Source organism: Zootermopsis nevadensis, unplaced genomic scaffold, assembly GCF_977971745.1.
Source record: "Zootermopsis nevadensis isolate Lab colony 2312 unplaced genomic scaffold, Znev_1.0 Znev_ptg000032l, whole genome shotgun sequence".
NCBI classification, from domain to species: domain Eukaryota; kingdom Metazoa; phylum Arthropoda; class Insecta; order Blattodea; family Termopsidae; genus Zootermopsis; species Zootermopsis nevadensis.
In genome coordinates, this window is record NW_028259164.1 from 4,137,949 (window position 1) to 4,163,291 (window position 25,343).

The 25,343-nt window shown below is 47.7% G+C and overlaps 2 protein-coding genes across 6 annotated transcripts in view; one reads left to right on the top strand and one right to left on the bottom strand.

Annotated features, from left to right (window-relative positions):
• Window positions 1-25,343, top strand: part of LOC110827774 (Kv channel-interacting protein 4) — a 94,324-nt gene that overhangs the window by 46,353 nt on the left and 22,628 nt on the right. Inside the window, exons 1-2 of one of the 4 annotated variants that reach the window (XM_087359705.1) lie at window positions 10,741-11,128; window positions 14,180-14,438. The exons of 2 other annotated variants lie outside the window; for them this stretch is intronic. In XM_087359705.1, the coding sequence (XP_087215831.1) occupies window positions 14,417-14,438 (22 nt within the window). In that variant the 5' untranslated portion in view covers window positions 10,741-11,128; window positions 14,180-14,416. Of the gene's footprint in view, window positions 1-10,740; window positions 11,129-12,920; window positions 14,439-25,343 lie in introns of those variants that run through there. One more of the 4 variants, XM_087359704.1, reaches the window with a different exon arrangement.
• LOC110827771 (uncharacterized) lies at window positions 201-6,333 on the bottom strand. 2 transcript variants are annotated; one of them, XM_022059740.2, is made up of 11 exons: window positions 5,898-6,333; window positions 4,159-4,374; window positions 3,959-4,075; window positions 3,496-3,602; window positions 3,046-3,277; window positions 2,645-2,967; window positions 2,208-2,412; window positions 1,932-2,126; window positions 1,640-1,816; window positions 1,061-1,222; window positions 201-725 (listed from the first exon to the last, which is right to left on the bottom strand). In XM_022059740.2, exons 1-11 carry the CDS (start codon window positions 6,015-6,017, stop codon window positions 486-488), a joined length of 2,094 nt encoding a protein of 697 aa, XP_021915432.1. In that variant the 5' UTR covers window positions 6,018-6,333; the 3' UTR covers window positions 201-485. The 2 variants fall into 2 exon arrangements, with proteins under 2 accessions (XP_021915432.1, XP_021915431.1); XM_022059739.2 differs by having other exon boundaries at window positions 3,046-3,280; window positions 5,898-6,330.

Sequence of the window (25,343 nt, forward strand, 5' to 3'; positions counted from 1 at the left end):
CTAGAAGGCCCTAGGAAAAATAAAAGAGACGCTGAAATTGAATGGACGCGTCTGCAGAAATAAGGTTAAATATTTTTTAAATCTTTAATTGGGAGGATCAAGAAACACGAACGACGGTCGACACGTGGGTCGTCACTTCGCTGCCTCGTACACGTGACGCCAAAACAGGAAGACAATTAGGAAAATGAAAAAGCTTTGCGACACAAATAAGTATTCTTATATTTATCGTCGTATGAACCATTTTAAACAAGTCTTATGAAACATAAACAATTTTTTTAGATTTCCTGCTCTAATCAGGTCGATATTTCCTTTTAGACAATTTTCGTCAAGGAATGCTGACGACTTACGCGAAGTTTCGCTGCAGATTACAGAAATTACGTTTTGACTTCAAAGTAACATAAACTATTTTGACATTTGCTGTCAATAGCAACAAATCAAATTAAGTAAATCTTCTTCTTCTTAACACAAACATTTTGTGGCCGCGCCTACGTCGAGCCAGGGCCGTAGGCCGTGATCTTCGTGTGTAGGATTATGTTGGCCCCCGCAAAAGCCCCGATGGCCGCTGGGTCGACGGTGAGGCACTGGTCGGTGGCCCACAGGGTGGACAGGGACTCGTACACGGGCCGCACTTTGCCCCGCCAGGAGTGAGGGCGGCCGTCCTGACCCACGACCTCCAGCGACGCCTTCACGAGCGACACGCTGTCCGGCTTCCACGACGGGACGAACTGCGAGACAGACAGAGGTCGTGTGATTGAAGCCCGGCGTATCGCTTTCGACGCAACAGAAACCATTTTAATATTATCCTCTTAAACTTTAGCGTGACTTGGGGCCAAAACAGAACTCAGCTTTTCTGTCATGCTAAATACTGAATAAAACCCACCGTTTTTTCGCCTTACGAATTTTTCCTTTTCGCATTTATCAAAATGTGATCGTGAATCCTCCGAGGAAGAGGACCGTGCAACAAAACCTACAGCATGCCCTGAAGAAGGGGCAGACTTTTTCTCCGAAACGTTGGTATCCACCTTCGAGTCTGTACACGGCTTCGTCCCTGGGTCCTCACCTGGATCGTCGCGTACAGAAGGTGTCCGTGGCAGTGGATCGTGATGACGAAGAGCCTTCGCTTCACCTCCCTCAGAAACGACATCTTCTGGAGGGCCCGGACTTCGTGCAGCGGGATCGTGTGGCTGGCTTCGGCCCGGCGCGAGATTTCTTTCCTGTGAACCTGAGGGCAATACAAAAGTTCGAGCGGACTTCGATTTTGCTGGGTCTGCGTCTTCACTGTCGGTCCACAATGATTTAAACGAAAGCCAAGTCGATATAAAGCTGGTTCCTCATTAATACACGAATTTAATTAAACACTCGTAAATGCTGCTAATTGTCTGGTACATAATTTCTACCAGGTGTGTCATTAGCGAACTAATTTCTCACCAATTTAAAATATTGCAGACGTACGATACGAGTAGAGTCCTTGGTGAAGCTGATAGTCACTTAGCCGGTACAGCAATTCCCCGTCTTTTATGCAACCCTAAGATTTACAACTGTCTTTACACAAGCACGGCATTGCGTCCTATCCTGAGCCAGTTTAATCCAGTGCATACCTCATTTCTTTAAAACCACTTTAATATTATCCTCACCATACCTCACGTAGGTGCGCGGAGAGGTGTTTCAGGCGTCCGCTCCAGGCACACTGGTTGTAGCACTGCACGGTCTGGTAGGTGCAGACCTTCTCGTGTTGCTGCAGGTCGCTGGGTTCGAGACCCGCTGTCCTGCACCCGTGTCTCTGGTAGCGGCAACACTGCGCGACTGGAGGCTGGCGCTGGAGCAAATGGATTCTGGGGTAAAGTGGCCGGAGCCAAGAACACGCGGAGCGATGCCTCCTCTACCTTTAATTTATTTTTACGTCGTAGTTGTTGACGTGTGCGAATTCTTACCGAGCGATGTTCGTCTTGAATGATTTCGAACATGGCGTCACGTAACTGCGGGTCTTCGGAAACTGCCGGGAAGAGGCTGGTGCCGCCGTCCACGACGTGCGATGTTGCGTCATTCGGCGAACTCATTGCCTGGGGTCGGTGCTGAGCTTCGAGGGGCCAGCCCAAGCCGCGTCGACCCTCGGTCTCTTGCTGAAGCTGCGAAAAGAAAAAGCAATGTGCAAGCTGATAGTCTCTCAGCTGGTCAAGACATAAGGCGGTTCATGACATTGAGCCTACTTCTTCGTCGGTGGACGCCAAGTAGCTGTATATGAGTGGGTACGACAGTTGGTCGTTCTGGCGAAACTCCGGGAAGCTGGCGGCTGTCCGCTGCACCTGGTGGGCGCCGTCGTTTCCAGCACCCCACCACGGCTCCTCAGCTGCGCCGGGCACTTCCTCCTGCCCCACAGCGTTTTCTGCCATTTCCCTGGGCGCAGAAATTGCCCTGGAACGAATTACAAGACTGCGTTTGCGACTGACAACAAACTAATGTAAGCGACAAGGAATTCTCCGCTGCAAGTGTTTAATTGATGCCTAAATTTTTAAACGTGCTCAGGTAAATAAATAATCGTTAGAAGTTCGCACAACCAAATCTCCCGAAGTCGCGGCAATGCCCGGTGGCGTGCAGAGACAGGGAGTACGACAGCCTCCGGTCTCCCCGGACGCGCCTTACTTACGTGGCCGAGCACACGGGAGACCTGTAGCACTGGTGGGTGGTTGTGGTCGCCGACTTCCAGAACGTCGGCATCGGCGCCTCTGAGGCGTGGTAGTCGCTCTTGACGTTCAGCACGAGCTCCAGGGGCGGCGGATTGTCCCCTCTTCTGCTGCACTTGGTCCCGTGATCCGGCTGAGTGACAGCCGCTGTCGACTTCGGCGAGTGACTGTACCGGAGCGACTGTGGGTTTACGCGCTCCGGATAGAATGCGGGGAACGTCTGGGGCGGCTCTAGGTGACAAGGTGGAATTACGGGTGGGTGACGTCCAATTGACAGATCTTCGGCCTGCAAACGAAGCGTTTCATTCTAAACCTCGTCATACTGTGGCACAGAGAACGGAGATTCAAGTGTCGTGGGTGTTACCTGTTCCAGTGGGACAGAGTAGCTGCAGGGCTGGTTCAGGTCGAGAAGACGAGTCGAGTCCATCCCAGGATCAAACAGAACTGGCCGGAATATGTGAGGCGTCGTGGTGGCGTCGGGAATGTATGTCGGAGGGTCAGCCCTTTGCATGTCCAAGTACACGGGCCACGTCGCGTGCCCGCCGTAGAAACTCTGCGGTGCGGGTGATTCTGCCCCGACTATGGTCTCTGTGGCGCTGCTGTTCCGAACAATTGCCTCCGTTAATTCGTAACCGTAGCTTCATCCAGCAACTTATCAGCAGTCACTTACGAGAGAATGTGTGAATGCATGCATGAGAACCGTAACAATATTCTGTGAAGTGAACAAACTACAAAGCTCCTCATTATGCGACTATTACAGCGCCTCTCTGAACTTTCGTCAGGGGCTCTGACCGAGTTTCACACCCGTACCCACCTCGGCCCGGGGCCTTCCTGCAGCAGGGTGCGTAGCAGCGGCTGAGGACGGTGGACAGTCAGCTCAGGTGCTGACACCTCCCGGCGGGTGGCGGTAGCTTCCATCACCTGCAGACGTTAACCAAGGAACCGGTTACTTGTTTCCGTTTGCGACATGCGCAGTTGACTGTGACCCCTCTATTTCCACACTAAATATGTAGACAGCAGGTTCCTCGCAACCGCTTACATGGCCACGCGGTGTAGAAAAGCCGACGATTACAGCCGCCTATCTCGTAAGAGTGTATTTTAAACGATTAGCTAATTGACGGCGTGCGAGGTCTGAGGAAAACTTGGATTGTGACGCCATGTTGTCTTGTACGCGGTACCGACGTTTCGGAGGAACGTGACGCCCCATCTTTAGGGTCGAAACTACTTAGAGGACTGTGGTCCTTCTTAGCCTAGTATTAGGAATATTGAAGCCGTACCAGTTTCATCGTTTCCAGTCCACTTGTGTCCACAGCCCTCAGCTGAGCGCTGTCGTCGCTCTGGTGTCTGGACTCCGGCGGAAGTTCCGATGTCCAGAACTGGCCGCTTGCTGTCTGCTACTCAGTGACAAAAAAGGAAGAAAGTCGTGAATCGCTCTCCGTCTTCCGGACAATCAAGAACGTCGGGTCGTTTCATTTACCTGCGGGAAGACGTAGCAATAGTCTTGGTGCCGGTTCGCGGTTGACAACCTGCGCCGCTTCGTTTTCTGTTCCGTCTGCTCCGGGCGGCTACCCGGAGGAAGGGTGCTCTTGGGGCGGCGCTTGCACCTCTGCTCGCGGTATTCCGTCAGGATCGCGTGAATGGTCGCCTCGTCGCCGGCATTGCGCGCCTCCAGCATCCTCAGCATCTGGGAGTGCTGTGCGACACACAAATCGGAGAAGCTGATAGTCGTCTATTATGAGACCCGTACAGGAGCCCGCCACTTGCGTCTGTCCTGAGTCACATAAACCCAGCCCACACCCTTGCAGACTATTTATTTAAAATGCATTTTAATATTATCATCCCATGAATGTCTCAGTCTCCTTATCTAAGATTTCCTGTCCAGGAAACTTTGTACTCATTTCTTATCTCCCTCATTAATCTAGATGTTACCTCGCCAGTTTCGTATCCCACACTCGAATTTGTTACCGCCCGGCCCCGCCCTCCTCACATTTCACCGGAAAGGAAATTTGTTCCTCACTTGAAGCAAAACATCGATGAGACAGCCAGAATGTTCGAGAAAAGCTGGTCCACGTGTCAGAAGCAAGGGCAAAGTAGTCCGGACAGGACATGCGGCCGGAGACGAACAGCAGAGGAAACTCTGAGAGAGAGTGTGGCTGTGCAACAAGGTCACAAGTCCACCTCGTCAGCCCGAAAGATGCAACAGACAGTACAACGTGTACTAGACGTCGTTTAACACGCATCAACATGGCATCCTTGTCTCGAAGTTTCAAGTAAAATTCTCGATGCTAAGTAGTAAATTGGTTCAGGTTGAACCAGTTGGCCCTAGCCAGTTTCCGAATTTTGTTGTGGAAATACGTAATTTAGTAGGAAGTTGCATCTGCAAACTTTCCTGGTGTAAGGACCAACTGATCGAGATTTTGCAGAGGTAGCCCGTGAATTGTACGGACTTTGTTTTGATCTTGATTCCAGTTCCTTCCCGATTCTAATATTCTCGTTTATACCAGTGGAGCATTTGTACAAATGGACCACTCTCTTATAGGAAGACATCTGTACGCAAGGCAGACCGGCACCTGGAACAGAAGCTGATAGTTGTTCCGGCTCACTAGTTTGTGCTTAAAAGCCTACTCCCGGACCCAAATCTTAGCCTGATAAATCTAGTCCACACTTTTACATTAAAAACCCGTCTTAATATTATCCTGCCAACTACACCTCGGTCTCAGAATTGATCGCTTTACAGTAACATTTTGTATGTATTTCTCATCAGTTCCCTGCGGGCCTGAAGCCCTATCAGTGATTTTATAGCCCCAATGCTCTCGTGTTCGGTGTACTGGAGGAGAACACGGCATTTCGCAACACGTGAAGGCAGATCGTCTTATAAGATGGCTGTCGAACAAAATTAAACCCGAAACTTTGTCTTTTTGTCGCCCATCTCCGTCAGCGTCGTTAGTTTTAAGATGCACAGAAAGACACGTTTTAGGTTAGGTTAGTCTGCAGTCTTGACATTTCGTGACCCAAGAAGACATTAATCCGAAGCAGAGGTTTCCACCCCTGTTTAAGCAGGACATTACTTGGACAGTTAAACTCGGTCGGTGAGCTGGGCCCAATTCAAATGAAGTTACGAGGTATCTGCTTCAGTTCGACGTGCTCCAAGGTTACAAACAAAGCCTCCGAATAAAACCAACTTGAATTTGACAAATGCGGCAAATTACGTCTTACCTTCAGATTTGCTGGCAGGTTAAAACCCATGCACATGTTTTGGAGTTCTTTGTAGCTGAGTTCGTTCAACGCCTGTGGTTTAGCTGGCGGGCACCCAACCTGAGCTGCTGATTCACTCATGATGTCTGTTTGATTGATACGAATGTCACCGGTTAGACGGTGTCAGTTGGACTGGTGTATTGGGCTGGACGCGTGAGAGTAACCTGTCGGCGCTCCGCGAAACTACACAATCAAGACAGTTGCCGGCGTGTAAGCAACACAGGAATTGCTTAACTATCGAACAGGCAAAGGGGAAGTTTGATGAAACTTCCGTCGCCGTCAAGAATTAGGCCAGCAGAAAGGGAAGTTAAACTGCCCTGCTGTAAGTCTGGTCAAGGGGTCTGGAGTGCGCCACGCCAGTGGGCGTGTTAAATGCGTCTACTGAGACCCCCGTGCGTTTCTGGAAATGTATTCTTACGCCACTCACGGGGAAACAGAAGACAGCGAAAGGCCGTCTTGCTGACGATATCCGAAGACAGTGTCATTGGGGGGGGGGGGGGGGGGTGTTTGCCGGTCCCTGCTCTAGACTGAACATAGACAGACGTCCTCAGGGCACAGGAGCTGTAAACAAACAGCAAATTGCAGCTACTCAAGAAATTCCCTGACGTTCATTTCTGTTGTTCGACCAGACAAATCCGTTGCACGTGGCTGTAGACCTTTACCTGCCTCATGATCGGGTCTCGTCGTCCTCCTCGGTTTGGTCACAGGAATAAAATTCTGTCTAGTTTATAAATTATCATGGGAACTTCCTCGTTCCGCGGTTTTGTCCATATTCCCCCCCCCCCCCCAAGGCTCTGTTCTTCAGGGCGATGCCGTGGGAGGAAGTCTGACTGAGGCACTGCCTCCCACTTCGGAGCTCTTTCTCACGTTCTGAGACATTTCATCGCAGTCCGTTTCTGTTAATTTTAGCGTGGAACTTTGCCGCCACTTCTGCATACCAGTGACGACTTCGTGCTGCTCACATCTTGGACATTTCTGTACTCTGTACATTCACGGCGTATGACATTAAGCGCGTACAGTCTTACAAGAAAGGGCGCGTTATGCCCTGAACCTTCAAAATTAACTCGAGCTTGTGCAAAGCGAGATAGCTCGGTCGGTGCAATGACCCGGCGACAGGGATTCGATTCCAAGCACGGGCAGAGGTTATTCGTTTTCGCCACTGTGGGGCCCACCACTGGTAACCGGCGCGTGCAGCGGCTGGAACGTGAAGCTGCCTTCTCACCCATATTAAGATTACTTGGAGCCATGTCTCAACTTCGCTCTGTCGTGATGGTGCAGTATTCAGCTTTCTTTATCTCGTGATGTTTGCTGTAACAGACGTCATCTGCAAAGTAAATCAGGTTGCAGCGGTCTGAGGGGAAACACGTCAGACTGTTCAGCCTGTAGGAACTGATTGGCCGTAAATGTGCTTCTAATGTTTACTACATGACACTGCTAGGAAGACTTTTTTCTCGTGTTACACTGGGCCAGCTGAAGTATCCGTTCGTCGCCGGATTTTTCCATAAAATAAGCTGTATGGAAATACTTAAATTTCTAATTCCTTTTATCGCTGATAAATTCACTTTTTCTAACTGCGAGTAGGTCTGTTTATGTGTTGTTGGACCGACATAATCTCTGCAGTCGAAACATAGTCGTTTAATAACGTAAGAATTAACCTCGTCAGTTGGTCACTGCCCAGAAGCTATTACCAAGAGTACTGGAGTTGGTAACACCGCTTCATTTCATCGAGTGATTGTTGGAACGATTATCGATCGATCGATCGATCGATCGTTTGTTGTTAGTGGCCGGCCTGTTTTTGCCCGAAGAGCATTGTGGTTCCTTTTTAATAGGATGCGCCAGCCACCCTTTGAACTGGCCGCAACCCAGAGCTTTTGTTTCGCCCGACCATCCACCCACTTTTCGTGTCGTCGAGACCTGCCCCGGGTCGCACAACAGCACAAATGAACGGTGGTCCGCGATTTGACAAATGTGAATATATTGATCTCTTCCAGCACAGGGTATGCGAATTTTTCGTGTTTTTCTCCCTCAGGTAACCCCTCGGTTGCTTACAGTCCCAAAGTCGCATAGAATCTAGCCGATTCTTCATTGTTTGTTTTAAGAAAATATGGACCAGTCAACCTGAGGTTGATGGCTGTGTAACGAACAGCTGCATCGAAGTGAGCGTTCCCAGCGGCGCCGTGGGAAACGGCTGGAAGGAGAAATGTGATCTACTCTAAAATCGGAAGAAGCGAAGTGTGTTATTGTGAGAGACGGAAATCCATCGGATGTCGACGCACGCAGATGTGCCAGTAACCCGTGACACTGAGAATGAATTAGAGATGTCACCGGGAGACCAAATATCAGCGGAATTGGTTCCAGGATTAAACACTTAACAGCGCCACAGTTTTGGTCTCTACATTCACAGCGACAACCAAATATTGAAGTACAGAACTCTCAAGACATTATTTATTTTTGCATCGTCGCCTCATTTTTGTTTTGTTAGAATCGGACGTTTCAACTCAGTTTCAAACGTACGCCTCCCGTCGGCATCTTCAGTCGTGGCTGCACGAAGTGTTCACTGCTTTGCCGTCAGAGTTCGCTTAGAAACTAACCTACGAAGTTGCCTTCTTATTTTCATAGCAGTTTACGTTTTCGTGTTTAATCCGCGTATGACATGTAATAGGAAGGAATGCATCTTGTGTTTGTGAAAAGAGGCACGGAACTCCTTTCACCACTCAGCGCTCGTAGAGGCATGCAATCGAAGTACTGTCCAGCCAGTTGCTCCGTTGTGAGCCCGTGCTCTGTCATTTGAGGTCACGTGGGATGTGCTCCTGTAACTGCCGACGAATTGATTTGTCTATTGGGCTGAAGTGTCCGTGTCTGCTGACGACCAGATCCTGACAGAAATCAGAGCATTGCTGTCTCAACGCTTGGCTGTGCAGACGAATTTCTCGCCTTTCAGAAATGCCATGTGACGAGTTTAATATTTTCACAGGAGCAAAGTTTCTTGTCCGTGCGTGCAGCATTTTTCGAAAATCGCGAATTAATTTATTCCGCTCAGTGAGTCGGACGCAGTCACCGCGGTCCGTTTCTGCACGCAGATGCTGTGCAGGTCGATGGTGATGTTGCCATTCCCACCAATTTATCACGCGATCGGTGAATTTGTCTTCATTTTTTCTTCTCTCTGACTCTTTACGTGGTAATTTTAGGCAAGGTTATTATTCATTTTATATTTTTCGTCGACGGCTGAGGAACTCAGAACGGCGTTTAACTTGTATTTATAGAGCTCTTAAACATCAATACCATGTACAGACAAGTTTATAGTCGCTCGCCCTTTGCTTTATGGAGCGAATGTTTGTTGCCGTGTCCACAAGAGCCCGCCACTGGTTCCTGCCGAGAGCCAGTTGAATTCAGTACGCACACTCGCACACGCCGTATTTATTTGACATCGGCTAAAGCATCTGTCCGTCTGTGTCATGATCTATTTACCTTCTCCGACCGCTGTTAGTGACCGAGGCTCGAACTGGCGTGAAGATTGTACTTTGTCTGAGACAGAACTTGATCTGTCTTGAGCGAATGCGACAGGTTAGTCAAAGAGCAAACTGTGACACATGACCTCCGCTGCTACCTGCCACGAAGATCAATATTAGCCGCCTGAAAAACCCACAGATAGTCCACCTGCTGAACATGGCAGGGCACTCAGCGTCTGGCAAACAGAAGTACAACGCGAGCCAGACAACAGGTCTCTGTCCTGAGCCAGATTAATCCACTCCACCACATTTCTTAACCATTTCGTGTATATTACCCTTCCATTTACGATGAGGTCTAGCGAGCGGGTTCTTTCCTTCAGCTTCTGATTAAATGTTTACGTCGTTTAAAATAGATATTTCTATTAAAGGAAAGCCCGAGAAGATACTCTAACCCCGCAGAAGGACAATTACTAAATCAGGGGATGCTGAACCGATCTCTGTTAGCTTATTTATTCTCTCCTTTGTTCGTAGTGAACGTGTGCAATCCTAAAAGTGCGGGTACTCGGAGAGAAGGTAAATTTTACGGCAGTTTTGCAATGCAGTGGCTGTACTGAAAATCGCAGAAAGCATCACGGGAGCCCGCCCTCCCCCTCCCCCGATGCGTCCATATTTATGGCTCCTGTTCGCTCGTCTTATGCCTTGCGTGCGCTATTGATTTGCACGGGGCGCGTTACTCTCAGAACAATGGATGTTCACTCTCGACGGACCAGCTTCAGTAGTTTTTGATGTTGCTTAGAAACTGGCTCAGTTAAGGCTGCGGAATGCATTTCGGGACTCATTTCCGGTTGACACGAACCAGTGCAAAGGGCTTAGTCGTAATTCTGTCACTACGCGATGGACCTCCCGTTCACAGAAAAGCCGCGAGTGCGGAGCGGCGGCTTCCAAGTCCTTCTGACCCAAGCCAACGGTTCAGAGGTCGAGTCCCAGCGGCACTATTGTCACATTTCAGCTGTGCCACAGGTCAGACGACCAGACGATGCATTGGCGACGCGCAGACCCGGGTTCAGTCTTCACGTCAAATTCTTGGTGGACAAAATGATAGTGATTCGCCATTTCGCTGACCTCGGAGTAAATGTGCCTTGATATTTGTAATAAGAAACAGTTGAAAAACAGCGTGCGTTGGATTACCTTGTGATTCACATGTACATTCTAAAAGTAACCCGTATCAGAGGTTTGCATGTGTGTAATTTCATTCGGGGTTGTTCGGAAGAGATCGTAAGTGTTCGGTTACGGTCCAGGGGTCGCGATGCGGGTTGCATTCAACAGTTAGCAATTTACCCGGATCCCACGTAGTTCTGCCGCTGGGTGGCCTGCGTCTACAGCGTGGTGATGGACTAGTCGCCAGGCAACGAGGTCGTGTTAGTTGCAGTTGTTATGTGTTCTTATAACCTCCTGACCACGATCTGTTTCCTAGGGAAATTGGTTCATGTAATGCGCGCATGCATCTTCAGCTGTTATCAATTTACGTGCAGAACCGTTACACAGAATGTTTCATAAGTGCGTATTTCACGAGACCTTGCGTTGTTGTTTGCTGTGCGTACGTTTATTTTCGAAACTTGCCGAAGACGAGATTATCGTGCTGAAATTATCGTGTCAGGTGGCCGCTGGTCAACCAAAATATAATTTTCTTGCGTGTACTCGAGCAGTTCTACCAACTGTGTTAAATGCAGTTAAGTAAATTGAGTGAGTAAGTTTTATATTGAATGTTCAGCTCTCATAAGTCATACGCATTTCAATTTGCATTTAATACCCAGTCTCCTTAAACAGTGTACAGAAATTTGAAACAACGCACTGCATTTCTGTGCAGCGTGGTTTTTATAGTTGGCGCGAGTCAGAGAGCTCCCTCAGAGTGACCGTTTCATGTTATCTCTGCCTCTGACTCCGTTGTTGAGGAACGGATTCGTAATTGCCTGGAAGGAAGCTGACGAATTAAAAGCAAATGTAACTCAACTTTTCCTTGGCTCCCGGCCATTTATCGGCTAATAATGAGCTTTGTAGACTCAACCAACGCACATGTTGGTGTTTCCGCCCACGCAATGTTGAACGCGAAAGCATTGAACCTTGCCTGATGGCTGAAGGGTGTACTCGTGATTTACAGATGCGTGCTCTGTTATTGTTCGTACGTCAGTGGCCTTGACGTTCGATTCTTGCGGGCCACATCACGTGCTTACGTTTCGGAGGAACACGTCACTCCCAACCTCACTTTAACTTCGATGTAGTACAAGTTGATTGTGGCTTCGCCGTCAGCGTTGCAGGAATAACTGTTAGAAGTGACGGAACGCGAACGGAGGTATGAAGGTGCAGAGAGGTGCATACTGCCTCCATCATAAGGACACTGATCGCCCTGGTGATGGAGGCAGTAAGCGCATCTGAAACGTGAGACTACTCGCGAAATACAGGCATCTTCATATTCGCCGCCGTGAGAACCTGAAATCCGTACAGACATGCGAAAACGTTTCTGCTGTCAATAATAAAATTTAATGAAGGCCTAAATACTCGAATATTGTCGATTGTTTACGATGTAAACAGTGGAAAGTTCATTTTTGTTTTCCGGAAGATGAAGTTGCGGCGATCGGCATTCGCTTATTCCTCGCGTCTGGTGGGCGAGTCGTCGTCCGAACTCGCGGTCTACTTCCAATCCCCTCCAGTAGTTCCTTCGCCGCTCGCCTGGCAGTCACGTGGTGCGCCAGCTGCTGGTAGGCCGACGGTCGTGGTGCTGTGGTGTTAACGGGTGACGAACTCGAAAGACACGAAGATTCGACTGTCTTCCCGCGCCCAGAATTATGAGATCTGACAAAACTGCCCAGAACGGAAGTCAGATGCGGTGGCCTCACAAGGTTAGACGAAATAATCAATGCGCATATCGTAACTTAATTCGAATTGCTTTAGAAGTGAATTTGTGATAAGTGCGACATAATAAAAACTCTTGGGGACGTGGGCCTGGATTCAGCTGGCTTACGATAGCGCCCAGAAAGAAAGGATTTCTGTTAATTTCTGTCTCTGCGAGCCACACTCGGCCCGCGGTTTAAATGCGATGGCATTTCTTCCAAGCACAACATAAATTGACTGCGCAAATGCCAGTGTTGAATTCTTGAAAGTGGCATCGAATTGAAATGCGCAAAAATCTTCTTCAACTGCGGTGTTTTTATTTCATTTTTGATAGTGCGGTGTTGTTGAATTACAAAAGATTTGCGCTTTGAAGCTGTCGCACTCCACAGTCGCCATCACGCAGTTTTGACAAACGAACCGTGTTTTGTACGTAATTGTAAAAAACGCCAACCATAAAACTGGCGGACAGTTTAAGGTTTTTCTAAGTTACGATGCGCAGTTTCGTGTTAGCCGGTCGGTTTGCGGAGCAGTTGAAAGGGCGCGGACAACTGAAGACGAATCAGAGCAACAAATCTTTCGCTTTCTGATCATTTCAAGTCAAAGAATCTACATTAAACGTCGAAGTGTTTCTTCTTCTTATTATTACGCCGTCTTCCTGCGAAGGTTGGCGACCCAAATGGCCAGCGTAATTTCGTCAGCCATTAAGATAATTCGGAAAAATAGTACAGTAGAAATTCCGTTTCCTTCCTGTACCGCAGTGCGGAAACCGTTCGGGCTGTTAGATCTGCGCCGAACGCCGAAATCGCTGGATCTGTTCAGATTTGCAGAACAACAATTCAGTCATAATTAGTTCCCACATATTTTTGGGCCGTCATAAGATAACTGATTAGAAACTTCAGTGTGATGCTGCGAAGGAACTTATCTGTACCGAACTTACGTTTGTAGCGCCCTTGCCGAAGAAATTCTACCCGCGCTTCCCCGCTGTACCGAAGTTAGCCGATCTTTATTGGGTGTAGCGTTTCTGAAGCTGTTCTGCGGTTTTTTCAGATGCGGTTTCAAATTGGAAGTCATTAAGTAATCCGCGTTTCACAGGTGAGTTAAAATTATGAGGGAGGCTTAATGGTATTTGAAATTAATTATGTTTTAGACCAACTCCGTGCGCGATGCAACTAACATTTGTAGTGATTCAGAAAACACTTTCCGAAGGGCAGCGAGTGGTCTGCTGCCCGCTGGACGGCTACTCCACCCGGTAGTACGACTTTCACCCCGGGCAGCAATTGAGCTCCTGCGTCATTTCAACTTAAACACGAAAGGAAGGTCCAGAAATAGTTCTTACGAACCATCAGTCAAGTTGCAGGCCTAAAGTGAAGTTCGTTGAGACGAGTGGCCGTGAAGACAGAATGCAGGTCAGCGTGCCCCTAGAAGGGTGATCGGCGCTTTATTTAAGTTTCTTTGCTAGTTTCCTGTGCGTTCAGGCATGCACTTCCTGGCTTCATCTTCATCGGGTCCGGCACTCCGTGCTGTTTTTTGTTTTAAGTTTTAAGTTTTGTCTATAAAATTAACTCACGTCGGGAAGCATTCAGTCCGACACGCGGTTTTATTGTCTAAGTTGCTTGGCGGATTTCGATTAAATTCGGTTGTGGGGTCACTTAAATGGTGCTTGGCGAATTCAGTGTAGTCCGGTAGAACGTGAGGCGAGACCTCAGTCCGTTTACCTGAGAAGGGCTTGTCGCAAAAATTAATACATCGCCCGTTTCTCTGTGCGAAAGCCACGCTGAGGTGTGCCCAGTCGCAAAGATTACAGAAAAGCTTGCCTGAGTCTGTAGGCGGCGTTTATTAATTGTTTGCGTAGTCATTAATAAGCGTCTTCGTCTGTTTAATGAACTGATTCGTCGTGTGACGTAGGCATGAATCATGTGGCGTTCTGCTGTCCACCGAATTAAGTGACGGTCGGAGATGTTGAGTGCCCAAGTGGCTTCAGCCGTTGCCATGGCGATTACGCCGAAGCGGGCGCGATTGATAATTCGGTCGAGAGAGATGCTGTGAAGTGAAGTGAAGTGAAGTGAAGTGAAGTGAAGTGAAGTGACTGTCTGACTTGTGGAGTCGTCCCCGATTCAGCACCTTCAGAGGAATCACTTCGGGATGTTCGCTGGAAAAAAACGAGGTAAGTGACTGACTCATGTCCCGACCCGACCTGCTCCATGAAGTGACATCTTTTGTTCACTTGGCAGTACAAATACTCGAAATTCGGTTAGCAAATGGACGCCTCTTTCGTTGTTAATTGCAGTTTCTTGTGTGTGTTGTGTTAAGTGAGATACGCATTGCGTGGCGTAAAGAACGCCTGTGAATTTTTGCTTGCTCAAAAGAGTTTTCCTCGGGCTCTAGTTGTTTAGACGCAGAGCCCTGGGCGTCTGCAATATTTTTCACCTGTTGAGCGTCACGCGACGGAACACCCTGTTGTTACAAAGTCCCGCCCCTCCAAACTCTTGGAGTTTCTTATAGTGCAACAGATGTGTTCTGGCAACTCCACGCCTTAGATTATGCTCTTTTACTTCAAGATGCTCTGCTTTGGCTTTCTCAGATTCAATCTCTTCTGCTTATCAGGCCCGCAAATGGGAACATGATGACACTTCGTTGGTACAGAGCACGAAGTACGAGGGAGAATTTGTGACGTCATAGCACATTTGTTTTTTGTAAATATTTTTAATTAACCTCACGATTTTTATTAGCGATTAAACTGATCTAGGAGCTTCATATTTTAACGAAACTCTTTACGTCTTCAAAATTGTTCCCATTCTGAGTCTCTCAAATCGCTTCCTCCTTTAGATTTCCCCACCAAAATTGCATACGTATTTCTTGTATCACCATGCGTGCTTCCTTATGTGTAACATTCGACCAACATTGAAAAGCTGGGGCGTCCACTTCATAATTTGACCTCTGGCCCTCCCCCAACAGAGTACGGAAGTTTGTTCAGCACGAGAATTAACTTGGCTAGTTCGATTCCAGGAAGATGCACTCAGTCAGCTCACGGAAAGAGGAGTTCGTCTCGTGACCCTTTTGGGTGCTTAGAAGCATTTCAGGAATAGCGAGTGTGTCACAGAAGTGAAGGCAAGTGTTGAGACCACAGACTGCTCTTTCAACTGCGGTGTTTGTGGCAACGCATCAATCACATATGACAGCTGACGGCCCTCCGCCCAGAACAGATCCGTCTTCTTCTTCGTTGTAATGTTTTTCCTGTAACGAACGAATATTTAACAGCGCACTTTCAGCCTGAAATGCCACAGAAATTGTATTTGTTACAAGACTCGATTGAAAAAGACGTAATTTGGCGATTGGAATAGTGCACACGTACTTGTTTAATGACGCTTGCTTTTCGCGTTCTCCGAAATGAAATCCGTCATTGGCCACGCCTTTGCTTGTAATGACATTGTGTCCTCTTGCCTGCGCTTTCTTACTGTAAGCGTAAGTTTACACGAATATTAAAAAAAAACGCAGAGGCCAATGAAGTTCCTGCTACGAAGTTTCGGTGTTTTGACGCCTTCTTTCTCAGAGAACGGACGAAAGGGGGAAAATGCCTCAGGGAAATTTACTGTTCAGTTCCTCTTTTCTTCAAGCCCGAAACAGAAACAGCGAGTTTTCCAAAACGTCTGAAAACTTTCCTCTTCGATAATGCAACACAAGGCGGCGGGAGGTGGGAAACTTCTTTTGAGGAAGCTGAAGAACTCGTTTCCCACATCTGGCGTCGGCTTCATTGTATCGCGTGTGAATGGTTTCATCCTCTCGACCCGATTGCCCAAGTAAATGGACCTGTCAGTGAAAAATGGAAGTTTATTCCGAGAGTTCCTTCAGTGGCCATTGAGATTACACAGACCGTCTCTTTCTGATCTGATGGATTATGTATCAGGGCTGCTGGCGACAGAGGACGGCCGGTCGGCCGGCACGCGGAATGAATCCGGAAGACGAGAAATACAGCCGAGACGGGCGTCGTGTCCCAGAACCTGTTCGAAGCCGCGAACAGCTCAGGCAGTTAGCGTAAAATCACAGCGACTGTCATGTGTCGCCTGTACTTGGGTAAATACGATTATGTTCCGTTGTGTTGGCAGCCCCGAGACCCTTCTGTGTGCTTACCCGCTTATACGTGTACATTTTCAGCACTCCATGTGCGTCGCGACGTCGACGCCGAACTTGCAAGGGGTCTGAAAGTTTCGCAGGGACATAATCGTCCGTCTCGTCCTCCAACATTGTGTAACATTAATGTTACATGTGACTGGTAACCCAGATTACCGTAGTTTTGCCAGGAATCGAGATCGTGTGCTTAAAGCCTAAGACCACGGAACTGAGTTCGCACTCGCCTCGGCTAACATTGCCGTTGTGTACAGTCGCGTGAGGGAAAGATCATCTACTGTATAGAAGTGGTCGTGGCCTACTTTAAGATAACTCATTGTTTTGTTTAGGAGACGAAGGAAACTTTGGGCAAGAATCGAACACGGGACCTCACGGGTATGACGCAGGAGTGACGTACCTGTGGTCTGAAAATCGATTGTAGCCAATGAGACGAGCTGTTGGCTGGCCGTGGGTTCTTCGGTGCTGTTGTGTCGCAGACGAAGCGGCCAGGCCTTCGCCTCGCTTTGCTCTCACTTTGTGTAATGAGAAGTCTTGCGGGTTGCGTCAGGGATGCCCAGTTCAATCAAGATTCTCTACCATGACCCGTCGGATTCGAACCCACGATCCCAGTGTTCGAATGTGCAGATACCCACGTGTGTTGCCTGCCTGCGTGGAGTGGTCGTGCAGTTCTAGGCACAAGAAAGGCGTACATTAACAAAACGTTTAGTCGGAAGGCATCAAGGGAGGTGAGAGGTAGCTCGGACAATAATATTAAAATGAACTTTCAGGAAATTCCAGCTGACTCACGGCAGGGTACATCGGCGGGCTCTCGAGAACGAAGCAGTGAGACGTGACTTTCACAAAAGGTGGCGCCACTATCAGCTTCATAATTACGTCTGTCCCCCGTGGATGCGAATTGTGAATTATGAATCTCCTGGTTGTAATGACGTGGGAACTGCATTATTATGTCATGTCGTGGTCTTGGGCTTGTGATGTTGGCTGTGAATAATGAAGAGGCATACATGGGGCAAATGACCCGGTCATTGTGTGACTTGAGCAAATTTAGCCGAATTCTGTGTCCCACGGAGCGACCTATTGTGTTCTGTGAGCTACAGTAAATTACGAAGGCTTAAGCAGGCCAGTAATATTGATTCCCTGCCAAGAAGAGTAGGTAGACTGCTCCTTAGCGCACGGTACCAGTCAGTACAACCCCTGAACTGCTACAGTCCAGCCGAGCATTCAAGCAATCCGGGTAATGGTCTTCTGGCCCTTGTCGTGCACTAATAATTAAGCTTGCTCTGGCGCGCGTCCTCCTGAACGCCTGTAACGACGCCACTCTGGTTTATCGCTTCCTGAAGTAATCTGGTAGACCCAAGGCTCGCCGAAACATGTGTTCTCAGTAAACTTTTGAGTTTTGTAGTTGGGGAGGTTCCTTAAGTACGTCGTGTCGTCTGTGAGACATTGTCTCTTCATATCCTTCAAGGTCGTTGTTACATTAAATTTGAAAGACTTTTTTCTATATATTTTGGCTTCATTGTCATATTTTACGATTTAATAATTTAGCTATGACTTTTAAATCCACTCAACAAAACAATAAACAGGCCGCTCAGGTGGAGGTAAACGGTTTCAGAAGCCAAACAGTCTTTGACAAAAATGCGTATACTCGAAAGCTAAACCGATTTGTCGCCAGCTGGGCCAATGTGAACACTGGAAGTTTAATAACGTCTGGGATTTTACGTATTTGACAGAGGATTGTCAGCGACATTTGCTATCTTTAATAAGCTGTGACGAGTGTTCCGTGCTCGACATGTCCGCTGCCTCGGACCGCCATCTTTTGACATATGAAAACAAGAGAAATGTGACACGCGCTGTCTTCTCAGCATGCTATTAATTCAAGTCATTCTGACTTTGTATTTGTCAAGGGAGAGTCACAAAAACACCGACGCTCAGCATGTTAGTAACTTGTGCAGAATAAAAGAAAGTCGTCAGCTCGAGGACTTAAGACAAGATTTTCTCTCGTTTCGTTGCAGCGAGTCGCGTTGAACAGGCAAATAGAACAATCAAACGCGTGCTTCAGTAAAAGATCCATTCTTCAAGGAAGTGTCCATTTGCCTGCGAAGTTCTGAAATTCGCACTGCAACAGCAGAATATGTATTCCATTTGGGCTTTTACCAAGAATCACCATTACAATTTGTTGGGCGTAGCCCCCGCTTCGGCACCTGATCGCTGCGAAAGCCATTGAAAAAGAGCCAGCAACTTGTCTTTCTTGCTACATCTGTTCTGAGATGGCGTACGTTCTTCTATCGTGTCCGTTCGTACCCGTGAGTTGCATGTTTTTTGTTTGTCACTTCCTGTCATGATCGAGATGTCTAATGGCCTCTTCCCCCCCTTAAATCTCCATCCAACGTTGATAAATGAAATGGCTTTGCGATCCGCTCAGATGGTTTTGTCTTCCTCGGAAAGAAGTTCTTTGTGCCACTCCATCAGCTGGAAAAACAGAAGCGCCGTGTTCTAGGAGGAAGAGGTTTGGAATGTTGTTTCGAAGCTGTTAACAGTCTTTGTCTTTTGGAACACAATTCGGTTCCAACTTCACATTTACGAAGGAAAAACTTAATTCGAAATTCACAAATTACGAAAGACAAGTTTAATTTCAGCCTGGAACTCATACGTCACGTTTCACGTGCACTGCGATTTACATTGGCGTTAAGAGCGAGTAAAATGTTTTGTACGAATACAAAAGACAGTAGGAGCCAAAAGCACGGGGAAGAGCTCCCAGAATAAAATCGTCCTACATTAATAGTGTGTGCCTTGAAAGTGCTTTTATTGGGGCCAGGTGGAAAACATGAAGTCCGGCGCTTGTGTTTCGCTAATTAGCACTGCCGATCAGATTTCCGTGGTGATCCTCAGTGTCTCTGTGTGGAGGATAATCCTTTTTGAGGAGCTGATAGACGTTTATCTGATCGATGAACTCCGTTTGTTAACCTAAACGTTCCTTACCGTGATCAGGAGAACCTGCAACTAGAACTTATCTTGTGCCAATTGCATCCACAAACTCGCATGTGGTTTGTTTTAGGACCACTTTAATATTATCTTGTCACCAACGCCTCTCAAATGACAATGGGTTTTCATACTTAAGTTTCGCAGGCATTTCTTAACTTTGCCGTGCGTGCTACATGCCCCGCCCGTTTCGTCGCTCTTAATTTGATCGCATCGTTAAACAGTGAGTGAAGCTCCTCCTCTCCACGCTGCCCTCGGCTCGCCGCTCGTCCCGATGTCCGGTGTCATCCTCGCTGCGTCTGGAATGAGAAATGACGTCCCGCGCGTTCGCGTGGCACTTAACTTCCTTCACTTTACGAGGGCGCTTGGAAATTGAATGTTGATTCAGTAAACTGGTTGCGCCGGTTCTGAATCCCCGCAGCTTCCGGACGATGACAAATTTGAGAGATCAAAAGATGACAGCGGAGACAGAGTGAGAGGACTGGAGCAAATCCTCCGTGTGACGAGGAAGATGACGGCGGATTGCGAAGGATAATAAGATCGGAAGTTAGATTTTATTATGTAGTAACTTATTTAGACAAGATGGATGTCAGGTGTGGGTCGTAAATCATCTCGTAGAAATTCATCCGAAGTCCACTGTCTTCAGAAGCTACATTTGTGGCACTCGCTCGCCCGTGTTGGTGACAGGGCACCTGAGAAGGCCGCGTCTTCTTCGTATAAAATATCAAATAGTTTTCTTATTTAGTTCCGTCTTCGCCGTGTGGTAATTGCTCCGGGGTCATAAGGGTGCAATGCATAAAACGATCAACGGCTCGTGTTTCATCGCCGGACAACCACGTGGCCCACGGTTTAATGCTTAAAGCTATCGTTTACTGACACGGGGATAAAGCAGGCAAGTTTTGTCATCGCTCTGCTAGCGTCAGTAAAGAACGCCTCTTCGGTCCGTTCCTGTGTGTCTGTCTCATTTTCCGCAAGTGATAGGCAACCCGTACGAGTAGGAATTGCACCGGACGTTGAGAAATGGCCGACAAATTGAAAAGAACGTGTTGAAACCTAGGGACGTCGTCGCTGTCATGAACGTTCCATATTTTATAGCCCAGCGGCCAGGCATTTACACTGCAATTATGCCGACTCGGCCACACACCTGTGGAACACGTGCTGCTCCCTACTGCCTGTTGCTGAAATTGTTTTCTGCTCTGGTGTGAAGCTCCACGCGTGTCGTGACTGACTACAAATTTGCCTAATTCTGAATAATCACGTGTGCTGAAGTCGCGTGCGATTGCGTGATCCTTTTTCCGCTCTGTCGTACGGGGATGAGACAGAAAACGCCGATACGCAACGCTCACCACTGCGTATTTTTCACAGTTTTACTTGTCTTTCGTCAAATGCATGCCGAATGGAAGAATGTGTTCAGTAAAAGTTGTGTATCTAAGCCGTCGGAGTTTCGCGCACACACACCAGGAACCAAATTTAGTCAAAATCTGGTCAGTAGTTTCGGGAGTAGAGCGGTCGAATAGTGACGGCTCTGTTTCGTTCTCTGCCGAACGACTCAGAGAGAGAGAGAGAGAGAGAGAGAGAGAGAGAGAGCGCAGGCAAAGAATACGCGAGTTTTTGAGACCTGGAGCGCTAAATAGTTTGGGTCGGCTCGCCTTTGACACTCAACAGTGAGGGATTGTTGAGGGACATTTTAACGGGGTTAACCACTGACTCATTTGATTATTTGTTCAGGCGAAGGCTCACTGAAAATGGCTTTGTGCGTTTGTGAGGGATTCCTGGAAGCTGTTATTTCTTCTTTACAACCCGGGAGGCCAACGTCACCAAGTTTACTAAAGATTCGCGCGCGATGTTCGGGACGAGCAGTTCAATCCTTCCACCGCCGTTTGAAAGAAACGCCCACTCGATTAGTCTGCAGCAAATTAACATCGGAGCGCTCTGGTGCGATGTTGCGCCGTGTAGTCAGAGATGCTTCATGCTGACCTCCCGCCCTGATGATGGAGGCAGCAATCACCTCTGAAACTTGTGCCACACTACACGACGCAGCGTCCTTCGTCCTCGTCGCCTTGAGACGTAGCTCGTTAACCCGAGTGGCGCTGATTAGACAGTCCGCGCTTATCTGCGACAGAGGCCCTGGGCTTGCGAGCCGCCACAGGGCAATTAGAAAGCGGCAGATGCCAATCTTTTCTAAATGGGGGCATCTCTGCGTTTGAACCAGAGGCTCTGTCTCGCCGTCCAGATCAATCATTCTGCCATGGACTCCGTTCTTGGAGGACGATCTTATCGACACACGGTACAGTTCGTCAGACGGAAGATCAGCCCGTCTTAACCCTGCACTGTAATTACAGGATATGACATAATAAGAAGTTCGTGTGCTTCCGGCGAGTTTCGAAATGCGGCACCAGAGTGAGCTGGCTTCAGGCGTTATTTACGTCTGTGAAGAAGTGTCTTTCGATCCGCGACCTGGTTTCAGCAGACGATGCTGCTTTTTCTGACTTCAGCGCCACCTCAACTTGTCAGAGGAAGCGTGCTCATGTTGGGAAAGTTTCTTAGTCATAAGTTACGTATTGTCTATTTCAGGAAACACTTGTCATGAATTCAAGCTCTGCTGGAGGCCTGCGTGCCGAAGAAGTACACAGAATTGTTGCTCAGGATTCGTTGTCGTTGGGTTTCCGTCATGGAAACTTAAAACTTTTCCTTGCCACTGTTTGAGGGAATTGTTGTTTGTAGAATGGAAACAATTTGTCATTCTTAACTGATTCCAGAAAGTTTTCTTAGCGGTTTCCGGCTTGTCCGTGGAACGGGACGCGTCATGTATTATTTGCCACAAGTTTGGCCATTAATTTTTGGATTGCGGTTTCTGCAGTCATTTCGAATATGAGTACGGAAACGTCACTGCCTTTAAGCACGTGTAATTAATCAGTTCATTAATTAATTAATCAGTCTTGCAATACATGGACAGAGGGGGCAAAGACTTGAATGAGAATCCTTTGCTGCCAAGAGAGACAGGCGTTTGCTCAAACACAGTCGAGACCTTTCGTGTCTTCGATTGAGAAAAGAGTTGAAGTAGGCCACGACATCCTTCCTCGCCTTTGAAACCCGGTCTTGGCTTGAGTTCTGGAGCCCGATGTGCATCTGATCTGTAAACACAGAAAGAGCGCCCTAGAAAGTCTTGGACTCAAATCATCAATCACCCTAATGATGACAGGCGTATTGTGGTAGGACGCGTAGGCTGTCGAGTTTGATGTTGCATTGTGCTCACTGTCAGCTTTCTGCGGCAGATGAACGATGTTACGCCAAAGTACACTTTAATCGTACAGGGCAGATTCTGGCTTTGTAGCGCAGGTAAAGACACCGTGGGGCAGAGTCTCCTCTTCTCTGAAGAAGCTGATAGTGCGCTGTCCGCTAGTCAAGAAATTACGCATCTTTTGTGGAGCCCTGAGGTCCTTTGATTCGCTCACACCGGGCCCTTTCCCGATCCAATCAAATCCACTTTTTACGTCACATTTCATTAACATTCAGCTTTGTATCCGAAGTTCCCTTCAGGTTTTCCCTTCTGTCTCATGCCCCGCGGATCTCACTCGTCTTCTTCTTCTTTATTTACGCAAAAAGAAAACATAATTTGGATCTCGCATTGTTCATCCCTCCTGCATTACGTCTTCGCTCTATTCCCAAACACCTTTGAGTCACAAGGCACTCACAGGAAGTGAAATTACATTCGTATACATTTTGAATTGTATTTTTTTTTTTGGGGGGGGGGTTCTTTTGCCGTAGAACAAACAAGTTTCGGAACTGTCGCTAGCTTATGCTTGCGACAGTTCCTTGCTCAACTGCAAGGGATTCAGCAAAGCCAAGTAATTTACATTCTGTGTACAAAGCGAGTTCTCGTACCTCAGTTGATGGCTCTCCACCGGAGCTCAGTATTCATTGCCGTTTCTTTGGTGACTCGGTGAATGCGTCCATTTATCATGAGCTGCCTGCAGCTGAGGGGTTTGGTCGCGAGAGAATTATTGTTCCTGAGGGCAGTGACAAATGGCAGGGCGGCATTCCTACGCGTGTGCAGATATTTCTCACAAGCAGCAAACTCCCTTGTAGAGACGACCTTTAAGCCCGGGGAGAGGAACACAATTACGCTTGAAAATTAACATCGCAGGGCGTGTTAGCTCCACGATCTGTCTCGGCGTATGAAAAAGTACCTACCCAGACTTTTAAGTTGATACAGCGTCACTTAAATGTCTCCTTAATTATTAAAGTAATCTGGGGCAGTAGATGAGTAAAACTTTAATTTCTCGTTTCTCGCCGAGACAGGCAGGCCTCTGCCCCTTCGCAGGCTCCAAAGCGAATAAATATCTTCCTATCAGATGGAGGTGCGTAGCGAGTTTCAAGATTCGGCCGCTTTGCCTCTAGTTGGGTGAGCCCTGTACCGGTCTCGACGCATAGTCCCTCCTGAGAATCGAACCGTGACCGTTAGCAAAACTGACTGACGCCTCGACCGATGTTATGACGTGCCTTTTGAGCTGTGCTTTGTGTTCACGTGCATTTCGGTTTGACGTGGGGAGACCGCGGATTGTGGTCTGTGCGCGTATGTTCGTATTTCAGGAACAGCCGGGTGATTACTGGCCTCGTAAAACCAGCTCCGTGGGTTTTGCCACCGAGGGACCTTCTTGTGGCACGTCGCATCGGCAGTCTTCTAAACATTGACCAACGTGTCATTTTCCAGGCAGAGAATACAGAGGCATATTTTACTGTCATAATCATCGTTGCCTTGGTGGGCGGATTATCGTTCTGCAGAAACTTTTACAGGCCTAGAGCCACGGGCAAGGCTTCAGTTCGTAATAAAATGCTCAGAATTACGCGCTATAAAAGAATAGATACAGTGAACTTTGTATTATGAATTACAGCTGCATAATAGTATGTCGTAGGCTTAAGCCGCTATTCTGTGTTTATTTCCCCTGAAATATTTAATCGTGTGGAGAGAGCTTTAATATTCATCGAGTGTAGGGGAGTGTGGAGCAGGTACTATGCTATATACTGACCTCAAAGAGCCAATGGGTACTGTCGAAGTTGGACCAACTCTAGGGAACAGATCGCCCTTTAAGAAGCTGACGGTTTGTCAGCTGGACATTAAATTCCCCGCCTTGTGTGGATCCCGAAGGAACGTTGCTGTGTTCCCAAGGGCTCGCCACCGTTTCCTATCCTGAAGTTGCGAAGGCTCTTGAATAGAAAGTTCTAGAAACAAAATGAATGTCATAAAGGAATTCCACGCACGCGTTTTAAGCAGGAAGTTCAGAATGTGACATGAAGTGTCGAAGCTCGCATCCGAACGTCGTGTGTCTGTTTGCAGTGCCCAAACCACGTGAGATTGTTCCTCCGTCTTGTCGGAAGGGTTCGCTCTGCTGAAAAGTGGAGTCTTAGAGTGAAATCACCTCAGATTTTTGACGTAAATACGTCTATAAGGAAGGGTCATTCGGCAAAAAGTGTTACGAAAAAGGGAAACGAAAAAGTGTAAGATGGTTACCTAGGAAACGTCGTGTTTCCTCGGCATTGTTGTTACCTATAAAACATTTTATTACATTCATCTACTACAGACCCATCTTAAGCGTAACTAATTCAAGTTGATTAAGCAATGTCTTAATCAAATTTATCTCAATTGTAAAGCATGTATAAAGGAAATATTTAGAGTAAAGCCAATATATAAATTTCCTTTCCGTATAGACGTATTTACGTCAAATTCTCCGGAACCGTGGTTCCACTGTCAACTCTTTGTTACGATTGCAAAACGTTTCGTGTCGTTTTTCATTAGTGCCACTTATAAGTGCGGAGTTCCTTCAGATTCGAATTACTTCTGTGAATGTTCAATCAAAACTTTCGCCTCACGCGTGCTGAAGTTTTCTGATTTACGGCGCTAATCGTGAATGAAGCCGACCTCGTCCTGGCGTCGTAACGTCTGACGACTCGAAGCACCTGGAAACCG